Source organism: Vigna umbellata, chromosome 8 (assembly GCF_029865625.1).
Source record: "Vigna umbellata cultivar VRB3 chromosome 8, Vumbellata_1.0, whole genome shotgun sequence".
Classification (NCBI taxonomy): domain Eukaryota; kingdom Viridiplantae; phylum Streptophyta; class Magnoliopsida; order Fabales; family Fabaceae; genus Vigna; species Vigna umbellata.
This window is the reverse complement of record NC_142172.1, coordinates 21,472,989-21,492,278: the sequence shown is the minus strand read 5'-3', so window position 1 is coordinate 21,492,278 and position 19,290 is coordinate 21,472,989. Positions and strand designations below refer to the sequence as shown.

The following is a 19,290-nucleotide window of genomic DNA, read 5'->3' as shown; positions in this document are numbered from 1 at the left end:
TAATGAAAACATATGCTACAACATGATAAAATAATTATTTTAATATTTTTTTTAAATTATGATAAAATAATTATTTTAATTCTTTTAAATTATTTGCAGAGTAAATTTATAAAACAAGTGTGAACAAGCATAATAGAAATATTTTTTATATATACTAATAAAAACACATGTTACGTGTGTGAAAAAGACCTAAAGATGGTATTTTAGTGAATTAAATATAGTGAGACTCAATTATTTTAATATTAAAATATTTTAATATAAATGGATTTGTTATAAACGAGTTTCATTATTTTAAAACACACAATCTCTCTAAAAATTACTTTTCTAAAGTTTTCTGACTTCTCTCTAGGATTTCTTCTTCTCTACTCATTTGATTGAAGAATTGAGACCGTAGGAGTGATTTTGACGGCGAGCTCATTTGTGTTTGATGAGTGAATTTGGATGATTGATGAATATTGTTATGAATGTTTGTGAAATGTGAATTGTTTGGTTTTGTTGATGCTTTTTTTGGGGTTCTATTTAATGGAAAACTTATGTGGTATTGGTTGCAATAAAATAGAAGGGTGTTAGGTTGGTTTTTGGTCTAAAAAGGAGGGTTTGATAGGTGAAATTTTGAAGTAATGGTCAAAGGGTGGAAAACCGAGTTTTAGGATCTATTTTGTGATTATTTGAAACTTATTGGAGCTTTGGGTTACATAAATATGTTATAGAAGTTGATAGTTAATAGGTTGTGTTTTGGATGGTTTTAGGTTCATTTTAGGGGTTTTGACTTGTGAGATTATAAAGTATAGGGTCTACGATAAAGTGGAGGAATTGAGATATGTTGTTAAGTCATTTATAACCTTTTTAGACACAAGTTTTGTGTTAAAAAAGATGGAATTGAGTTATGGGCTATAAAGTGGTATTTTAGTTGGAGTAAGTTAGAAATTCATAGAAAGATAAGTCTAATGGGATTTGAGTTGAATCTAAAACACTTGATAGATTCATTTTGGTTGTCGAATGTTAATTAGATGTAGCAGATACATGTGAAGTCTAATGCAGTTTTCTACAGAGTTGTTGGGCGAGTATTAGAGTGTTTTGGCACTCGGTTTTAATGGCTAGGCGAGCCAGTTCGCTAGGCTGGTGGAGCTTACTATTTTTGCTCTCGTTGGGCAAGTGAAGGTTGTTTACTAGGCGAGTCTATGTTCGTTGGGTGCGATGTTTCTACTGTTGGGCGAATGGGTCTAGGTCTTCTTTTATTTGCTCTTCTCTTTCATGTTTGGTTTTAAATGGCATGATGTGTTATCTTATATTCAGTGATATGGTTTGAAATATGTGCAGGTATGGAATTGAGGTTTATAAGAGTTCTAAGGAGAATTATTAATGATTGTATCAAAATGTTGTTGGTATGAATGTAGGAAGTTTAGTCTTGGATTTTTTTTTGTCACTCTAATGATCATTTATTCTTAATTAGAGAGGATTGATGCATGTGGTGAGAGTAGCATGAGGTCTTAATCTAGGTGCTACAATATGTCCTAAGACGCGAGATAAATCAACCTTGTGTGTGTGGTAGGGTGAAACCCATTGGCAATGGCTCCGTAGAGTAGTACCACAAGTGCATGACTCGTCATAACTCAACATTCATACCTTATCTAGATGGTCATGTATAGATTCGTGGTATGCCTAGGATGTTTGTTTAATTTGGTATGAATTATATGTATGATGAATTTTGATATCTTGTGTTTGTTTCTTTTGATATTAGCTTACACTTGCTTTTGTGTTGTCTGTTTGTTTGTTTTGTCTTCTCTTTTGCAATGATCACCTTAATGGTGTGAGCTTAGGGAAATGTCAGGGATGAGCAAGTACTAGTGAACCATGCAGCTAAGTGTATAATAGAAAATATGGTTTTTCACCATTCTCTTGTTTATATAAAGTCAATTGTTAAGTTTAGGTTTTTATTTTTCTTTTAATTTTGGGATGTTGCAACATGCGTGTTAACTTTTATATGATAATAAAAAATAATGATAATATATTATAGTTATAAAGTTAAATATAAATAAATTTTAAAATTTTAATGTAAATAGTTTTTTATTTTATTTTTAGGTAGTTTTATAATTGAAAAAATGGCGAAGTTTAATAAAACGATCCAATGGTTAAATTAAAAAAAAGTTACTCAAGGATAAAATTAATAAAATAATTATTTTATTTTAAAAAAAATTTATTCAAAGGATAAGATTAAAAAATAAAAACACAAAAAAAAGTAGAATCTCTTTTTATATATAAGTATAAAGTATTATTTTATTTTTAAAAAACTTTTATTGAAAAGATAAATTGGATAATGTGAGGATCTAGAAAATAGTATTTTAGAATAGACAAGTAGTTTAAAATTGTGAGACTTAATTTTTTTAATATTAAAAAGGATTTATACAAATATGAAGTTTTAAGATGAGTTTTATTACTTTAATATACATCATCTTTCTAGAAACGATTTTTCTAAAGTTATTTGACTTCTCTTTAGGAATTTCGACCTTCGTTTCAGTTTTTTTATTTGAGTAAGTTATTTTCTCTTGCATGTGGATTTTCTTCTATTTGCATGTGTTATTTTTGTGTTCTATAAGAGTCTCTATTGATCAATGATCATAATGGTAGATTTTGATTGTTCCTATGATGTTTCTATGTGTAGATAGATCATCATGTGAGTTTGAGGATATTGAGTTGTCTTTGAGTTGTTTGAATAGTTTGGTCAGGTAAGGTAGTCTTGACCTGTTTTTGTTTGATTTTGTTAATTCTACGAATGCATGTTGTTGTTATGTCAAATTAGGTATAAAATGACTTTTCTGATTAAACTAGTTTGGTATGTATTGTTGTGGTTATTTTCTATGATTCAGATGGTAACTGGATGTTAGAATGGTTGTGCTTGATTGAATTGATATGGTGTTTGAATGAGAGCATTAGAATTTGAGCAATTGAGAAAATTGGTACAAGTTCTAATATTTTAAAAATTATTTTGAACTAAAGCGCTAAGGGGGAAGTATCAAATTGATCAATTGAACCGGGAAAATTCTTTCAATCATAGCATGATTTTTCTAATACATCGTTAAATGGCATCAGACTTGCATTGAGCGTTAGTTTCCTTGTGCAAGTCTAAGAGCAATTTAGTTTCAGGGTGGGTAGTGCCATAATGGTACAACTAAGTACCAGTTTTGTGAATGCTTTGGTGTTGAGCACCAACATGGTGCTACGATCGCCAATTTTTACGAATGCTTTGACGTTGAGCATTGATGTATGAATTCAAGTAAGGAGGTATTCTAACGTTTTAATAACCATTTACACTCAAATAGAGTAGAATGTGTTATATGGTAAAAAGTACTAAGAGGTCATAGTTTATGAACTTTGTTTGGCCTAAGGCAAAAAAGGGGATTAACCTTGTGTGTGGTAGGGTAAAACTCGTTGACAATGGCTTTGCAGAGCAGTAGAGGTCATCACAAGTGCATGCCCTAATGAATCTATTGTCAATGCATGTATCTAGATAATTGAGTCTATAATATTTTGCTTGTGTTCATATCCTTATATTGTGTTTATCTATACTTAAATTGTATATATAACATGACTTATTTAGTATTAAATAACTCTTTTGTATACTAACTTATCCTTTTGTATAATTATTTACGGATATTAAGGATATTAAGGATATTAAGGAAGGTGGTGATGTGTTATGTAGTTTTTTTAGTTCAAGTGATTTCTTTCTATAAAAGTTTTTTTAAAATATTTAAATAAAATTAGTTTCTTTGTATATAATCTTTTGAAAGATTCTATTAGTTTTTTAGTAGGTATATTTTATTATTAGGATTAGTGGGATAATTATGTTAATATTTTATATATTTTTACGTGTTCTGCATTATTAATTTTATAATATTTTATTTAATATATTTATATTATTAAATGAGATATTACATAAAATAAACGTGGACACCGAAAAGTAGAATCTCATTGTATATATAAATATGAATTTTGAAAAACTTATTTAAAAAGTAAAATTGGAAAAGACAAAAAAGAGAGAGAGGAATCCTTTATATACAAGTATAAATTTAAAAACTTTTATTTGAAGGAAAAAACTGAAAAACAAAATATAAATTCTATTATGTTCATGTATTTCTTTATGATAATAAAAAATAAAAAAAATTATAACTATAAAAATAAATATAAATAATTATTATAATGATATAATTTTTATTGTAAATAATTATTTTAACTTTAAAATATTTTTAAGTTCAAAAAAATAGTCAAATTAAAAAAACGGTTAAATTTAAAATAAAAGTCAATAAGATAATTATTTTAAATTTCAAAGATAATATAATTAATAAAATAATATATATATATATATATATATATATATATATATATATATATATATATATATATATATTAATAAAGATAAAATTGATGTATAAAAAAATGTTACTAACAATTACCAAAAACAATCCTTATTATGTATAAATATAAATGATGGCTACATAGACGTCTAAATGCAAATGTTTCACTTTTACTTTTTGACAAAAAATAAATTATTTTTTTTAATTTCTATTTATTATTAAAATAAAAATTTATCAAATTATGAAACAAATATTCTTAAAAGATAACTATAAAAATACAGTTAGAAAAATCTAAAGGATAAAATAATTAATAAACTAATTTATATTAATAGGGTACAAATATTATATGACATTATATATATATATATATATATATATATATATATATATATATATATATATATATATAATGGTATAGATAAAAGAAAAGTAGACATGTGTTTTTCATTAATTTATTATAATAATTTTATTTATTCTTTAACTCTCTTAGGTGCAGCATAACATCAACGGCTACTACTGTTCCTACAAATACAAATGTTGCAAAAAAACTGCGGCGAACGAAGTTGATTTACAAGAATACAGATGGTGAGCAAGAATGAAGGAAGATTCAGTTAGCCTTTCGTCTTCCTCCGAAACAAACTCACCAAACCCTAATCCTTCTCTCTCTTTGTATTCGCGCCAACGCAACCGAAAATGGCGCACTTCAGTTTCAATCTCGTCCACAATTTCGAACACACCAGGTATGCACGCATGGGTCCGTGTACAAAATATATAGAAATGGAGTGCTGCACACGATTTTCCACGCGTCCTTGGGCACTAACTTATCGCGACTTTGTCCGTTTTGGAATGCTTCTTTGTAGCAGTTACTGTTCACACCAACTGTGAAACAGAAACGACACTGTCAACTCGATTGGTTTTTATCCCGATCGTGAATTCCGAACACGGTTTTCTTTGGTTGATTATTCCTTCTGGAATCGGTTTAATGAGCGTACTTGGATCTTGAGTCTGAAATGTGGTGGTACCGTTAGTTAGCACTGTGAGTTTGGTTTTGCGAGCGAAAGCTATGGGCTGTAGAACTGTACCTGTTTTTAAAGTATGTTGTTGTCCTTACTGAGTAAGCGCTCGTTGGAGGTTGATTCCAGGTAGCATACGAATATGGTAGAATTAGTTACATGCATGTGTTACGTATGTAATTTAATTTGTTAGTTGTTTAGAAATTAGAGAAAAATTAGATAAGGGTTAACAACACTCTTTCAAACATGTTAAAACTTCTTGACAAAATCTTTTGTGATTTGTGATTTTCAACAAATTTCTACGGATAATGGAGAGAATGTTAGAGATTGTGATGCTCGGCAATTTTATAGAAATTGTAGTTTACGTGCTGGTGTTACGTGCAATTGTCTATTTCTGTTTTTGGAAGTGACCGATACTCTGTTTTTTCTTCTAACTTTCTTCCCAACATAACTATAATTAAACAATCTGTTTAGCAGGGATTCTTATGGATTTGCATTAAGGCCTCAATACGCACAACGATACAGGGAGTATTTTCCCATATACAAGGTATTTACTATCATACTTCACTTTTGCTTTCATGTTTCTGATGATCCAGGTTTAAGGTTTCAATCCGATATTGAAGTACGCGTGCAAAACCACATTTCTTTGGGATATTAATGTACCATTTGCGTATTTACTATCAGTGTAATTAAGTAGAAGCACTTTAAGGTCCATCATTATTAAAGATACATAGTTCCTTTATTGGGTAAATATTGAAAGGAGATTTCCCCTTTAAATATTGAAAGGAGATTTCCCCTTTTCCGTGAGTGCTTTTGTTAAATAGTAAAAAATGACAAACCTTGGGCTGTGAGTGACTGATGATTTTTGTTCTAATCATCCATTAATTATTGTTCCCTCCACTTAAAATTAATTTCCAAGTAAAGTATGAGGACGCATATGTTAACAAAATTATATATTTTACCAATCACCATGACATAATAGCCCTTTTCAACTAAAATACCTTTATTGGAGAAATGTAATTAATGCTTTCTTGACTTTCTAAAGTATAAATATCTTGAAATAAATTTAAACTCCTGAAGTGACGAAATGAGTAGTTACATTAAGAAGATGAAGAATAAAAACCAACGGAGACTACATGTTTGTTCCAATAGGTATTGTCATGTGTCTTTTTTATGAGAGAAGATATTCCGTTTTTCTGAAGAAGTTTAAATAAGACCAGGTTTTTTGACATTTTTCTATTGGTTCAAAAAGGGTACATGATGTGGGAAGTCATATGGTTAGACTTGAGCAGACCCGTGTGCATAAGACTCCTACTTAGTTAATTGGGGGATGGTAGATGTAGTCACACATAGCTTTACATTCACAAGCAGAGAGTCTGTTTCCAGGATTTGAACCATGACCTCTAGCCTACAAGGCAACAATCTCACCCTCTAATAGTTGCAAATAACTGCTAGATGTTTCTTTTGCAGTATGCATTAACATATGACAAATGAATTTGTAGGCAGCATTTTAAATTTTTTACCTTATCATTTTAAGAAAAAATTATACTAAACAACAGAAGTGTGCATTCTAGCTTTTTGATATTGCAAAAATGGAGCCTAATTAAATGATCTTATCCTTTCAATCCTAAGAACTGGTTTTTTACAATAAGCAGCGCAGATTCAATTTATGATCATCCCTAAACTGATATATTCATTAAATTAGGAAGAGGAAGATGAGAGATCAGATAAATGGAACGACTTTCTTGAACATGCAGCTGAATCATCTCGACCAACTTCTAATGAACATGAAGAAACATTGAAGGCTGAACCTAAAAGTGATGAGGTAAACGAAGAGAGAATTCCACATAGGCCAAATAATGGGGATGATTCAAGCAGAAGGAAGTTTTGTGAGTTAGAAGAAGAGACTAATGCTATCAAGGTTAGCATAGGAGGTGACTCCAGTGACAGGAAGACTTCTGAAGGCACTGAGATAAAAGAGGGTACTAATCCAGGGAGGGTTAGTGAAGGCGGTATTTCAAGAGACAAGAATTTTATTTCTCACAGTGAAATCGGAAATATCTCTAGAAAGCAACTTCATCAATGTGAAGAAAGAAAGACTCGTAAGGTTGTTCAACACTGGGCTGAAATTAGGCCATCTCTTATTGGCATTGAAGAAATATTCAGTTCTCGTGTCAAGGGAAAGAAAATGGAAGGTGCAGAAATAAATAGAAATAGTAATCATCCTCCATCTATAGAAGAATCTAAACCTGTAGATGATGGTATCAATGGCTCAAAGGAAGAAAATTCTTTATTAGATCAGAACTCACCTGAACTTTTCTCTCGATGGAAAGAACTGGAGTCCCTTGTTCAAGGAGGAGTCCCGAAGGATCTTAGAGGAGAGGTAATTTTTTTCTAATTCACTGAAGTTATTTTATTGGGGGAAAAGTATCGCAACCTTCCCTACACTACAATATTGTTGTTACAGGTCTGGCAAGCCTTTGTAGGTGTGAAGAAGCGACGGGTGGAAGGCTATTATGAGGATCTGTTAGCTCGTAATGAAAGTGAGGAGCAAGATGTCTCATCTGCTGCATTTGGGAAATGGAAAAAGCAGATTGAGAAGGTCATTAGCTGCATGCGCCCTGGACTTTATTTTGATTTGTACGTGCTGCATCTTTTGCTTTGTATTGAATGCTGGCTCTCTCCTTAGACTAAACCTCATTTTTCATTGTCAGGACTTACCACGAACTTTCCCAGGTCACCCTGCTTTGGATGAAAATGGCAGAAATTCCCTGAGGCGTTTACTGCTAGCATATGCTCGACATAACCCTAAAGTTGGGTACTGTCAGGTAATTGGAGTTCAAAAGAACCTTTCTTGGTGAATACTGCAACTACTACCTGATGTTCAAGCTTCATCAGATTTGATACTCATAAAATTTTCATCCCTTTCCAAATGAGTATTTTCCATGTTAAGGGACTAGTTCACTTTCCGTTCTATTAAAATTTCTTGTTATTGTTGATGTAATGTTGTAACTGAAAAATCTGTGTATGAATTTGTTGGTTCATTTCTATGTTTTAACTTACAGTTTATGTAGAGAATATTCTTTTGCATGTATTATTGAAATTAATTTTCTTAGAGATAAATGCTGAGTCTAATTTCTTTAACATTTAGGTACTTATGCACTTTTACTAATTATTACATATAACAAATGATGGATTTATTTTCTTCAAGAACTATAAAATGTGTAGTTGTTGATGTAGTTAAATACTGAAAAGTTCTTTGATTACTTGTGTCTCATAATTTTCAAATCTCCTTCCATTTCTTGTGTAGTGCTGAAAACTTATGCTTGACTCTTTTTGTTGTTTTCTAATGTGTGTATATGCTCACCTTGACCACAATTATGAACTATTGTCAAGGTGTTATTATGCTTTTCAAAAAGATCATTAAGTTAGTAATTACTTGATACTGATTGTCTTGCATCCTCAGGATACTTGGTTATAGGAAAAAGTTTCTTAATCATTTGGTGATCCTAGGACTAAGCAATTGAATAAAAAGACAAATCCAAAACAGAGGTCATGCTTGAAAATAAACATTGTTATAGATTTTTCTCCCTAGCATTGTTGTTAGTGATTTGCTAAACCCTACTGGTTAAATTCCTATGATCACTTGTTGATTTAATGCCTTTTTCATTTGCTTTTGGTATAACCTTTATTATGTTGATGCATTTCAATATAGTGTTGAGTCACGGTGCAGTATTTTGGTAAGTTACAAGAAGGTTTTGTAATCATTATAAGTGTGGTGTTATAAGATACTGGAGATCTTTTGTAATCATTACTTTATGGGGGTGGCTCTACTTCCATATTTTGTTTGTTGCTGTCCTAGCTGCGATTTTCATTTTTTAGGGGTGCCTAAAGTGCACCCAATTTGTGTTTCATGACCATTGTCACTGCCATCGCTGCCGCTGCTACAAAAGCCTTCAATTTGAGTAGCTACACTAGTGTATTAGCTATCCTCTGATCTCACAACTCCCAGAGTTGAGCTGACATCGGTGCGGCTACACACTTTGACACTCATCCCCCATGGTGCATGACGAAGGGTTGAACTGTTGTTTTTACTACTTTCTTTGTTGGAGTCAACCTAAGGTGACAGTTCCAAATCTATCCCTGTTCAACCATTTCCTTTGGATATAGGGGTTAGGGATTATCTTTTAAGGGGCTCCCTTGTTTTGGGTGTGGAGTAGGTTATTTAGAAAGAGGTCTTAACCTGTGTAGAAGGGAATTTCTTCCCTTGGAAGTTGTTGGATGTTCTCTTTTACTTTGTTTTACGAATTAAAGTGTTATCTTATGTTGTTGCAGTAAGATTTGCGTGCTATTTCCTTAAGCCAATTTAGTAATTTAGTTTCTTGTCGCCAAGAAACCTAACATTGTCCTCACAACCTTCTATCTTATCTTCTATATACCCTCTCAGGTTCTATAGATGGACTTAGTCCCACTAGGTCTATGCCTTTCTTTTTTTCCATTTGTTCCTTTTCTTTATAAGCTTCACAACAAGGATATATATGCTTCTCTCCTTAACCGGTTTTTTATTTCAACTGAATTCACATTCAATGAGTCTTTTCTTTACTTTAAGTCTCTTTCTTCGTGTGTGTTTCCCTTTACTACCCTGCCCCTGCTACGACATTTGCACATTTAGATGCTACTACTGTACTATCAAGAGGATTAGCCGCCAAAGGTATCTATCCAGCAGTAGATCCTTTAGATTCAACCTCAACTATGCTCCAACCTCGAATCGTTGGTGAAGAACATTATGAGACTGCGCAACGAGTTAAACAAACTTTACAACGTTACAAAGAACTTCAAGACATTATAGCTATCCTTGGCTTGGACGAATTATCCGAAGAAGATTGCTTAACCATAGCGAGAGCACGAAAAATTGAGCGTTTCTTATCACAACCTTTTTTCGTAGCAGAAGTTTTTACCGTTCGGCTGGAAAATATGTTGAGTATTCCTGTTATTCGTAATTCTCCTGTTGTGTCTAATCCACCTTCGAATTCTCCGCCTCCACCAATCCTTCAGGTATATAGTCGACGACAACATTCTCATCATTCACTAGATGATTCACTTCTAGTGCCAATCCTTCAATCTCCTTCGGGTTTAACAACTGATTCTGAACTTCCAATTGCCCTCTGTAAAGGTATACGCACTACCTGTAATCCATCTCCTCATTACATTGGTTTGAGCTGCCATATATTATCTTCATCTTTTTATGTCTGCCTTTCTTCTATTTCTACTATGTCAATTCCAAAACCTGTGATAGGTATTCAAAACTCACTAGATAGTTGATAGATAGATTAACACATATGACTTAATTAGAAATGAACATAATGTTCTACCGAAATGGTAAAAACAGAAAAACATCAGCATACAATCCACCAAGTCTTTCAAGAGTACCCTACTCTCCAGATTTCCCCTTTCGCCTTCATAGAAAGGAAAAAAAAACCCAAAACCAACCCAACATAAACAAAATATAATAGATAATTACACAATACAACTGCTAGAAGTTATAACTACCTCCTAGGAAGTTATAACTACTTGCTTCCTATATTTCTTCTAACATAAACCTTGCCACTAAACCTATCAATACCCCCTCCATGGAGTTTCACCTTGTCCTCAAGGTGAAATGCAAGAAATTCTTTATTGATGGTAATTGTAGCCTCCCAACTATTTTCAAAAGAGGGAAGATGGTGCCACTTGATCAAAACTTCCAACTCGCCATCCTTATTGAATTGGGTATCCAAAAGTTCTTGCGGAGAAACATCTAGGATTAAGTCCTCTATTAATGCTGATGGTAGTGCCTAAATAAGAGTCGTTGGGTGAATTGCACGCTTGAGAAGAGACACATAGAGAAATGGATGGATTCAGGAGTGAGTAGGAAGATCTAATTTGTAGGCAACTGCTCCCATACGGTTAATCACTTTGTAAGGGCCATAGAATTGAGGAATTAGTTTTTCATTGGGTTTGTGAGCTAAAGATCTCAATCTAGGTATCCAAAAGTTCTTGCGGAGAAACATCTAGGATTAAGTCCTCTATTAATGCTGATGGTAGTGCCTAAATAAGAGTCGTTGGGTGAATTGCACGCTTGAGAAGAGACACATGGAGAAATGGATGGATTGAGGAGTGAGTAGGAAGATCTAATTTGTAGGCAACTGCTCCCATACGGTTAATCACTTTGTAAGGGCCATGGAATTGAGGACTTAGTTTTTCATTGGGTTTGTGAGCTAAAGATCTCAATCTATAACACTGCAATTTAAGAAAAACCAGTCACCAATATGAAATTCCACATCTTGCCTATACTTATTAGCTTGCACACGATTTGCTGTTGGGCTTGGCATAGGTTTGCTTTTAACTCCTACAAGAGGGCATCACATTCCTATTGGAGTTGATTAACACTGTGGACCTTAGAAGGAATAGGATTGCCCTTAAAAAGTATGGGAGGGTGATGACCATAGAGAGCTTTGAAAGGAGTCATTTTTTTAGGAGCATTATAATTGGTATGAAACAAAAATTCAGCCCAAGGCAACCATTGTGGCCATTTCCTGGGTTGAGAACTGGTCATACACCTCAGATAGGTCTCTAAACAATGATTAACAACCTCAGATGGTAGGTTGTGCTAAACTTCAACTTGGTACCAACCTTTCTAAATAATTCACGCCAAAAATTGCTAAGAAACATCTTGTCTCAGTCAGAAACTATGTGAAGGAAACTCATGGAGTTTCACCACTTCTTTGATGAACAACTGAGCCACTTGAATGGGTGTAAAAAGATGAGCGAGGGCCAAAAAGTGGGCATATTTGGTGAGTTGATCTATCAAGACCAAAATAGTATCCTTGCCTTGCACCTTGGGTAACCCCCCAATAAAATCCATAGGAATATTTAACCAAACTTGAGAAGGAATGGGCAGTGGTAGTAACGGACTTGTAGGGCTAATGTTTCTGTTTTGTTGCATTGGCTTACCTCACACTGCATCACAAACTCCTTGATATCATGTTTTATCCCTTCCCAGTAGACCACCTGATAAGACCTTTAAGGTGTATGTTAGGAAGAAGGTTCAAAATAAGAAGTTTCATGACAGTTAACGGTGGTTGGGTAGTTTAGGGCAGTTTAGGGTGGTTAGAGGTAGTTATTCAGTTTAGTAAGGGTTATCTTTTAAGGAGGAAAAGGTACCTTCTAGTGGGTGTGTTGTATTTTCTTAAGTTTGGACAGGGTTTATCTTGTATGAAGGGATTTATTTCCCTTGGATGCTGTTGAATGTTCCCTTAATTATGTTTTCCATTAATGTTAATGTGAACATACGTTGAATTGTCAGTTTTGAGTGTTTAATCCTAATATATGATCTATAGATTGGTTTCTTACTCTCAAGAAACCTAACATCACCCGTGCTATTCTTATAAAAGTATTGAAGTACCTACTGTGACCTCCTAATTGAGACTCATGCAACTCCTTTATGATTCTAGGAATACGAGAATATTTCCTCGATAGCACCAATGTCCCATGATAGAACAACCTTCCTTGCCTCAAATGATACCCCTCACAGGCTTTTGGATTCACCAGTAACTCTTGGATAAGAGTTACCAACTTAGGAACCTGTTTGGATTTCGGCTTCCTAAGTCTCCCATTCTCCATTGAAAATAAAGACATAGCCATAAAGTATTGCCTTCTGAACAAAGCATCAACCACTTGATTCTCCTTGCCAGGTCGGAAACGAATCTCGAAATCATAGCCAAGTAATTTAGAAGCCCATTTAATATGTTGTTCTGTTAATAAGCACTGGTCACTGAGAAACTTGAGGCTTTTTTGGTATGTAACGATAACAAAATCGCTACCCATGAGATAGTGCTTCCATTTCTGCATAGCTTGTGTTAAATATAGTGAAGAAGATTAGGAGAAATCTCCCTTATGTATTTAGCATACACATAGGGTAGTTTATTTATAATGTAAGATAAGGGTTAAACCCTAAATACATAATGGGCTAAGCCCAATTAACAGAAACACACAACTTAACATCTAACACTCCCCCTCAAGCTAGAGCATATAAATCATATGTTCCAAGCTTGTTACAAAGATAGTCAATTCTAGGTCCTCGTAAGGACTTGGTGAATATGTCTGCCAACTGGTTGCTTGAGTTAACGAACTCAGTTTTGATATCTCCGGATATGATTTTTTCTCTAATAAAATGACAATCAACTTCAATGTGCTTGGTTCTCTCAAGGAAGACAAGGTTAGAGCTAATATGAAGAGCAGCTTGATTATCACATATAAGTGTCATGTGAGTGGCATCTCCAAATTTCAATTCATTAAGTAATTGTTTAAGCCACACAAGCTCGCAAGTAGCAGATGCCATAGCTCTATATTCTGCTTCTGCGCTGGACCTTGCCACAACACTTTGCTTCTTACTTTTCCAAGATATCAGGTTGCCACCAATAGAGACACAATATCCAGAAGTAGACCTCCTATCAGAAGGGGAACCAGCCCAATCAACATCTGAATAGCAAACGATTTTTGTATCGTTGTTAGGGCCATATAGCAAACCTTTTCCAGGTGATCTTTTAATATACTTCAATATGCGAACAACTGCATCCCAATGGTCTTCACATGGGGAGTTTAGAAATTGACTCACCACACTAACTGCGAAGGAAATGTCAGGACGCGTAACAGTAAGATAGTTTAATTTACCAACTAATCTTTTGTACTGTTCAGGATCTGAGAAAGGCTCCCCCTGATTTGGTAAGAGTTTGATGTTAGGGTCCATAGGTGTCTCAACAGATTTACAGTTCATTAACCCTGTTTCCTCCAAGATGTCTAACGCATACTTCCTCTGAGATATGACAATACCATCATTGGATTGTGCTACTTCAATACCCAAAAAGTACCGGAGTTTGCCAAGATCTTTGGTTTGAAAATGATGACAAAGGTGTTGTTTCATCTGAGAGATGCCGAGATAGTCACTTCCTGTGAGAACAATATCATCAACATACACTATTAAGTAAATACATCCAGCACTTGAGTGGCGATAGAACACTGAATGATCCGCTTCACTGCGAGACATACCAAATTGTTGAACAACACAGCTGAATTTACCAAACCAGGCCCGAGGAGATTGTTTTAGGCCATATAAGGATTTGCGAAGACGACATACCAATCCAGATGACTCCCCCTGAGCAACAAAGCCAGGCGGTTGCTCCATATAAATTTCTTCATGCAAATCACCATTTAGGAAAGCATTTTTGACATCAAGTTGGTAAAGAGGCCATTGTCGAAGAGCGGCCATGGCAATGAATAGGCGAACAGAGGTCATTTTTGCCACTGGAGAAAAAGTATCACCATAATCCAAACCAAAAATCTGTGTGTAGCCTTTGGCAACCAGTCGAGCTTTCAGACGATCAATTGTGCCATCAGGGCCAACCTTGATAGCATACACCCACCTGCAACCAACAACAGACTTTCCAGATGGTAATTGGACAAGCTCCCAAGTTCCACTTTTCTGTAAAGCACTTAATTCATCCAGCATAGCTTGACGCCAGCCAGGATGACTTAAGGCATCACCCACAGATTTAGGAATTGACACAGAAGAAATGGATGAGAGACAAGTGTAAAATGATGGAGATAATCTGTGGTAACTAAGAACAGTATAATGGGGGGAAGGGTTACGGGTAGAGCGTATACCTTTACGGAGGGCAATAGGCAAGTCAGACTCATTTGCTGGAGCCGGAGGAGACACAGGAGGCGGCACTGGAAGTGAGTCATGAGGGAGACAATTGCGGCGACTATAAACCTGAAGGGGTGGTGGTGAAGGACGATCCTGTGGTGAATGAGAGTCTAAAGAAGGAGACAAAATGTGTGGAGCATCACCAGGAGGATTACAGATAAGAGGAATATCAACAGTAACAAGGAGAGGTACAGAACTAGAAGATAAATGTGTAAAGTAAAAAGAAGATTCATCAAAAGTGACATCAGCAGAGATAAAATGACGATTGAGGGAAGGGGAAAAACACTTATAGCCCTTTTGTGACTGTGGAAATCCTAAGAAGACACATTTGTGAGACCTAGGAGATAACTTATCAAGACCAGGACTAAAATCATGAACAAAACATGTAGACCCAAAAACTCTAAGAGGTAATGGATGTAGAGGGTCTTGAGGAAATAATATAGAATGAGGGATTTTGTTTGCTAGGACGGAAGATGGCATGCGGTTGATAAGATAACATGCCGTGAGAACAGCATCACCCCAAAAACGTGAGGGTACTTGACCATGAATGAGAAGGGTACGAGTTGTTTCAATAAGGTGTCTATTCTTGCGCTCAGCCACCCCATTTTGTTGAGGGGTATAAGCACATGAGGTTTGGTGAAGAATGCCATGAGAAGCCATAAAATGTTTAAATTGTTGAGAAAGGTATTCACGGCCATTATCACTACGTAAAGTGCGAATAGAAACCCCAAACTGAGTTTTTATTTCATTGAAAAAAGTTGGTTTAATCCTTTTCGACATCCCTATTTATGTACGAATGTCTCAATTGGGTCCTCGTTTTCTAAAGTGTATCAAAATGGTCCTTAATTTTGAAAATTGATATCAATTGAGTCCTTTCCGTTAAGTTGGCTGGACGGCGTTAAAAAAATTGATGAGTGGATGCTGAGATGACGAACGAACGCTCGTCCACCAGCGAACGAACGCTCGTCCACCAGCGAACGAACGCTCGTCCACCAACGAACGAACGTTCGTCGACCACCGAACGAACGGTCGTCCAGTGTGGAACGAACGGTCGTCCAGCAGTAAGAGGTCGACGAGCGTTCGTTCTCTGGTGGACGAGCGTTCGTTCGCTGGTGGACGAGCGTTCGTTCGCTGGTGGACGAGCGTTCGTTCGCTGGTGGACGAGCGTTCGTTCGTCATCTCAGCATCCACTCATCAATTTTTTTAACGCCGTCCAGCCAACTTAACGGAAAGGACTCAATTGATATCAATTTTCAAAATTAGGGACCATTTTGATACACTTTAAAAAACGAGGACCCAATTGAGACATTCGTACATAAATAGGGATGTCGAAAAGGATTAAACCAAAAAAGTTTGAAAAATAGAAAACAACTCAGAACGATTCTTCATGAGAAACAACCAAGTACATCTGGAATAGTCATCAATGAAGGTAACAAAATACTGAAATCCTAAAGTTGACTTAACACGACTAGGTCCCCAAATATCAGAATGAACCAATGAAAAGGGGGATGACGCTTGTTGTGAAACACTACGAGGAAAGGAACTACGAGTATGTTTACCTAACTGACAAGACTCACACGACAAACTTGATAATTTGGACAGACTCGGAACAAGTTGCTGCAGTTTGGCAAGACTGGGATGACCTAACTGAGCAAGAAGGGATGGTGACTCCATGATTACGCCAGCATGTGGAGAAGGGCTGAGATGATATAGGCCATGAGACTCACATCCTGTGCCAATCATGTGTTTCGAACTCCGGTCCTGCAACCAAACAGAATCTTTGGTAAATGAAATAACACAATTAAGAGAACGAGTTAGACGACTTACGGACAATAAGTTAAAAGGAGACCCAGGGACATAAAGTACATTATCAATGGATATGGACGGAAAAATATGAACAGTACCAATACCATGAGATGAGACTCGAGACCCATCAGCCATCGTTACTGAGGGTAAATTAACCGGACATGACAAGGAAGAAAACAAGGACTTGTTACCAGTGATATGATCGGTGGCACCTGAGTCAAGGACCCAAGATCCGAGAGAGTGAGTCAGACCGACAAAAGGAGTACCTGTGCGTGTAACAGAAGCAGATGTAGTGGAACTAGAGTGCTGACGGTCCTCGTACCATCTGAGAAATTCCTGAAAGAGTAAAGGATTATTCATGGTATTTGATGAAGTAGGATGGTCTGCAGACGGTGATCGGGGAGGTGGATCAGAATTAGCCATTGCTATAGGTCGAAGAGGACGTCCATGAAGTGCATAACATCTATCAATTTTGTGGCCTAGCTTGCCACAGTGGTCACATTTTGGACGTCCTTTACCTGGTTGGCGAGACCGACTCCGATCATCAAGTTGGGCAGCCATGGAGAGGGAGAAACCCTAAAAATTCAAAATGCTCCGATTGACGCAACGACCACAGATCCAGAAAGAGGGCGAGGAGGCGATCACGGCGGTGCTGATCGACGGCGGAAATTGTGGTAGGCTTGACAATCCATCAAAACTACGACTTGCTCCTGACTAATTGTACCCTAAAGTTTCCAAGACTTCTTGGTTCTAAGTCCTGTCATATTACATTGAGATAGTTGTAAAGTCAAACTTAACTTTGCTCCCCCTTCCTATGAGTATCATTATAGTGGGAAGGGTATCTAGGCAAGAGAATTCCTCCTCCGACATAAGTAGCATATGTAACTGTATTTTTTTTTTTCTACAAACTTGATTAGGACCAAACTTCTCATCACACTAGAAACATAAGCCCTTCTTAATCTTATCTTGTAATTCCTCCTATCACAATTTTCTAAAAGGCGCTTGGCCTGACTGATGCACTGTAGGAACACTACGAAAGGTACTTGCAGAAGCGTTGTTTTCCGCTCGATCAACGCTTGAAATAGTAAAGCCAGCCAAATTTCTCCCGTCCTTTGAAACACTGTGAGTCACAAAAATAGATTTGGAGGCAGTTGGAGTGCATTAAACAGGGAAAGGGCCACCTTTGGAGATGACTCTTCTCTTCCACCATTTGGGCCTTCATCATTAACTCAGGAAGAGTGCTAGGGTCATATAAGTTAACGTCATCCTTGATTTCCTCCTTCAACCCATTCAAAAAAATGCCAACCAAATAATCCCGATGAATCCCCTTCAGAAACCCAACATACTTTTTCTCCGGTGACCCTGACCAACATACGACATTGAAGGAGGTTCACCCTTGGTAGCGCTACAAGACAACATTTCGACCACCCCGGTTAAGCCTCAAATCATGTCCTCCAACTGCTGGAAGCGCTCATGAGACTGATTTGCCTGGTAGGCCTTATCTTGCAAAAGTTCCTGCAACATCTTTCCACTACATCCCGTCTAGATTCCATTCGTGTGTATTCACCATACTCCACACCCCAACAGGACCAAGGAAGTGGCTCTGATACCAAATTGATAGGTATTCAGAAATCACTAGATAGTTGACAGATAGATTAACACGGATGACTTAATTAGAAATGAACATAATGTTCTACCGAATTGGTAAAAACAAAAAAAACATCTAACATACAACCCACTAGGTCTTTGCAGAGGACCCTACTCTCTAGATTTCCACTTTGGTCCACCCTTTCCTAGAAAGAAAAAAAAAAACCCAAAACCAACCAACATAAACAAAATATAATAGATTATTACATAACACAACAGTTGGAAGTTATAACTACCTGCCTCCTATATTTCTTCTAACATAAACCTTGCCACTAAACCTATCAACCCATAGGGTGATGCCTTAGCCAATCTTAGTTGGTGTCAGACCATGTTTGATGAAATCAATCCTTAGCCAATCTTAGTTGGTTGCAGTTGGGTCTTTACTATCAAAGTTGCTACTACAAGATACTATATATTCCTTGGAGGGAACCTTCTATCTTGGAAAAGTAAGAAGCAAAGTATTGTTGCTCGATCTTGTGTTGCAGTTGAATATTGATCTATGGCCCTAGCTACATGTGAACTTGTGTGGATTAAACAACTCTTTCAAGAGTTGAAATTTTGTAAAAATGAGTAGATGAAGTTGTGTTGTGACAACCCGATAGCTCTTCATCCCTCCTTGAATCCGATGTTTCATGAAGGAAAAAAACACATAGAGATTGATTTTTATTTTGTTAGAGAGAAATTGTTGTCCAAGGATCTTATTATTGAGTTTGTAAGCTCTAATGAA

General features: G+C 35.8%; 1 protein-coding gene across 1 annotated transcript in view; it reads left to right on the top strand.

Moving 5' to 3' along the window:
• Window positions 1-5,045: 5,045 nt before the first annotated feature.
• LOC124822283 (uncharacterized) overlaps window positions 5,046-19,290 on the top strand; it is a 39,699-nt gene continuing 25,454 nt past the window's right edge. Inside the window, exons 1-5 of the mRNA XM_088097155.1 lie at window positions 5,046-5,092; window positions 5,843-5,912; window positions 7,071-7,748; window positions 7,833-7,967; window positions 8,080-8,193. Coding sequence (XP_087953281.1) covers window positions 5,046-5,092; window positions 5,843-5,912; window positions 7,071-7,748; window positions 7,833-7,967; window positions 8,080-8,193 — 1,044 coding nt within the window. The remainder of the gene's footprint in view (window positions 5,093-5,842; window positions 5,913-7,070; window positions 7,749-7,832; window positions 7,968-8,079; window positions 8,194-19,290) is intronic.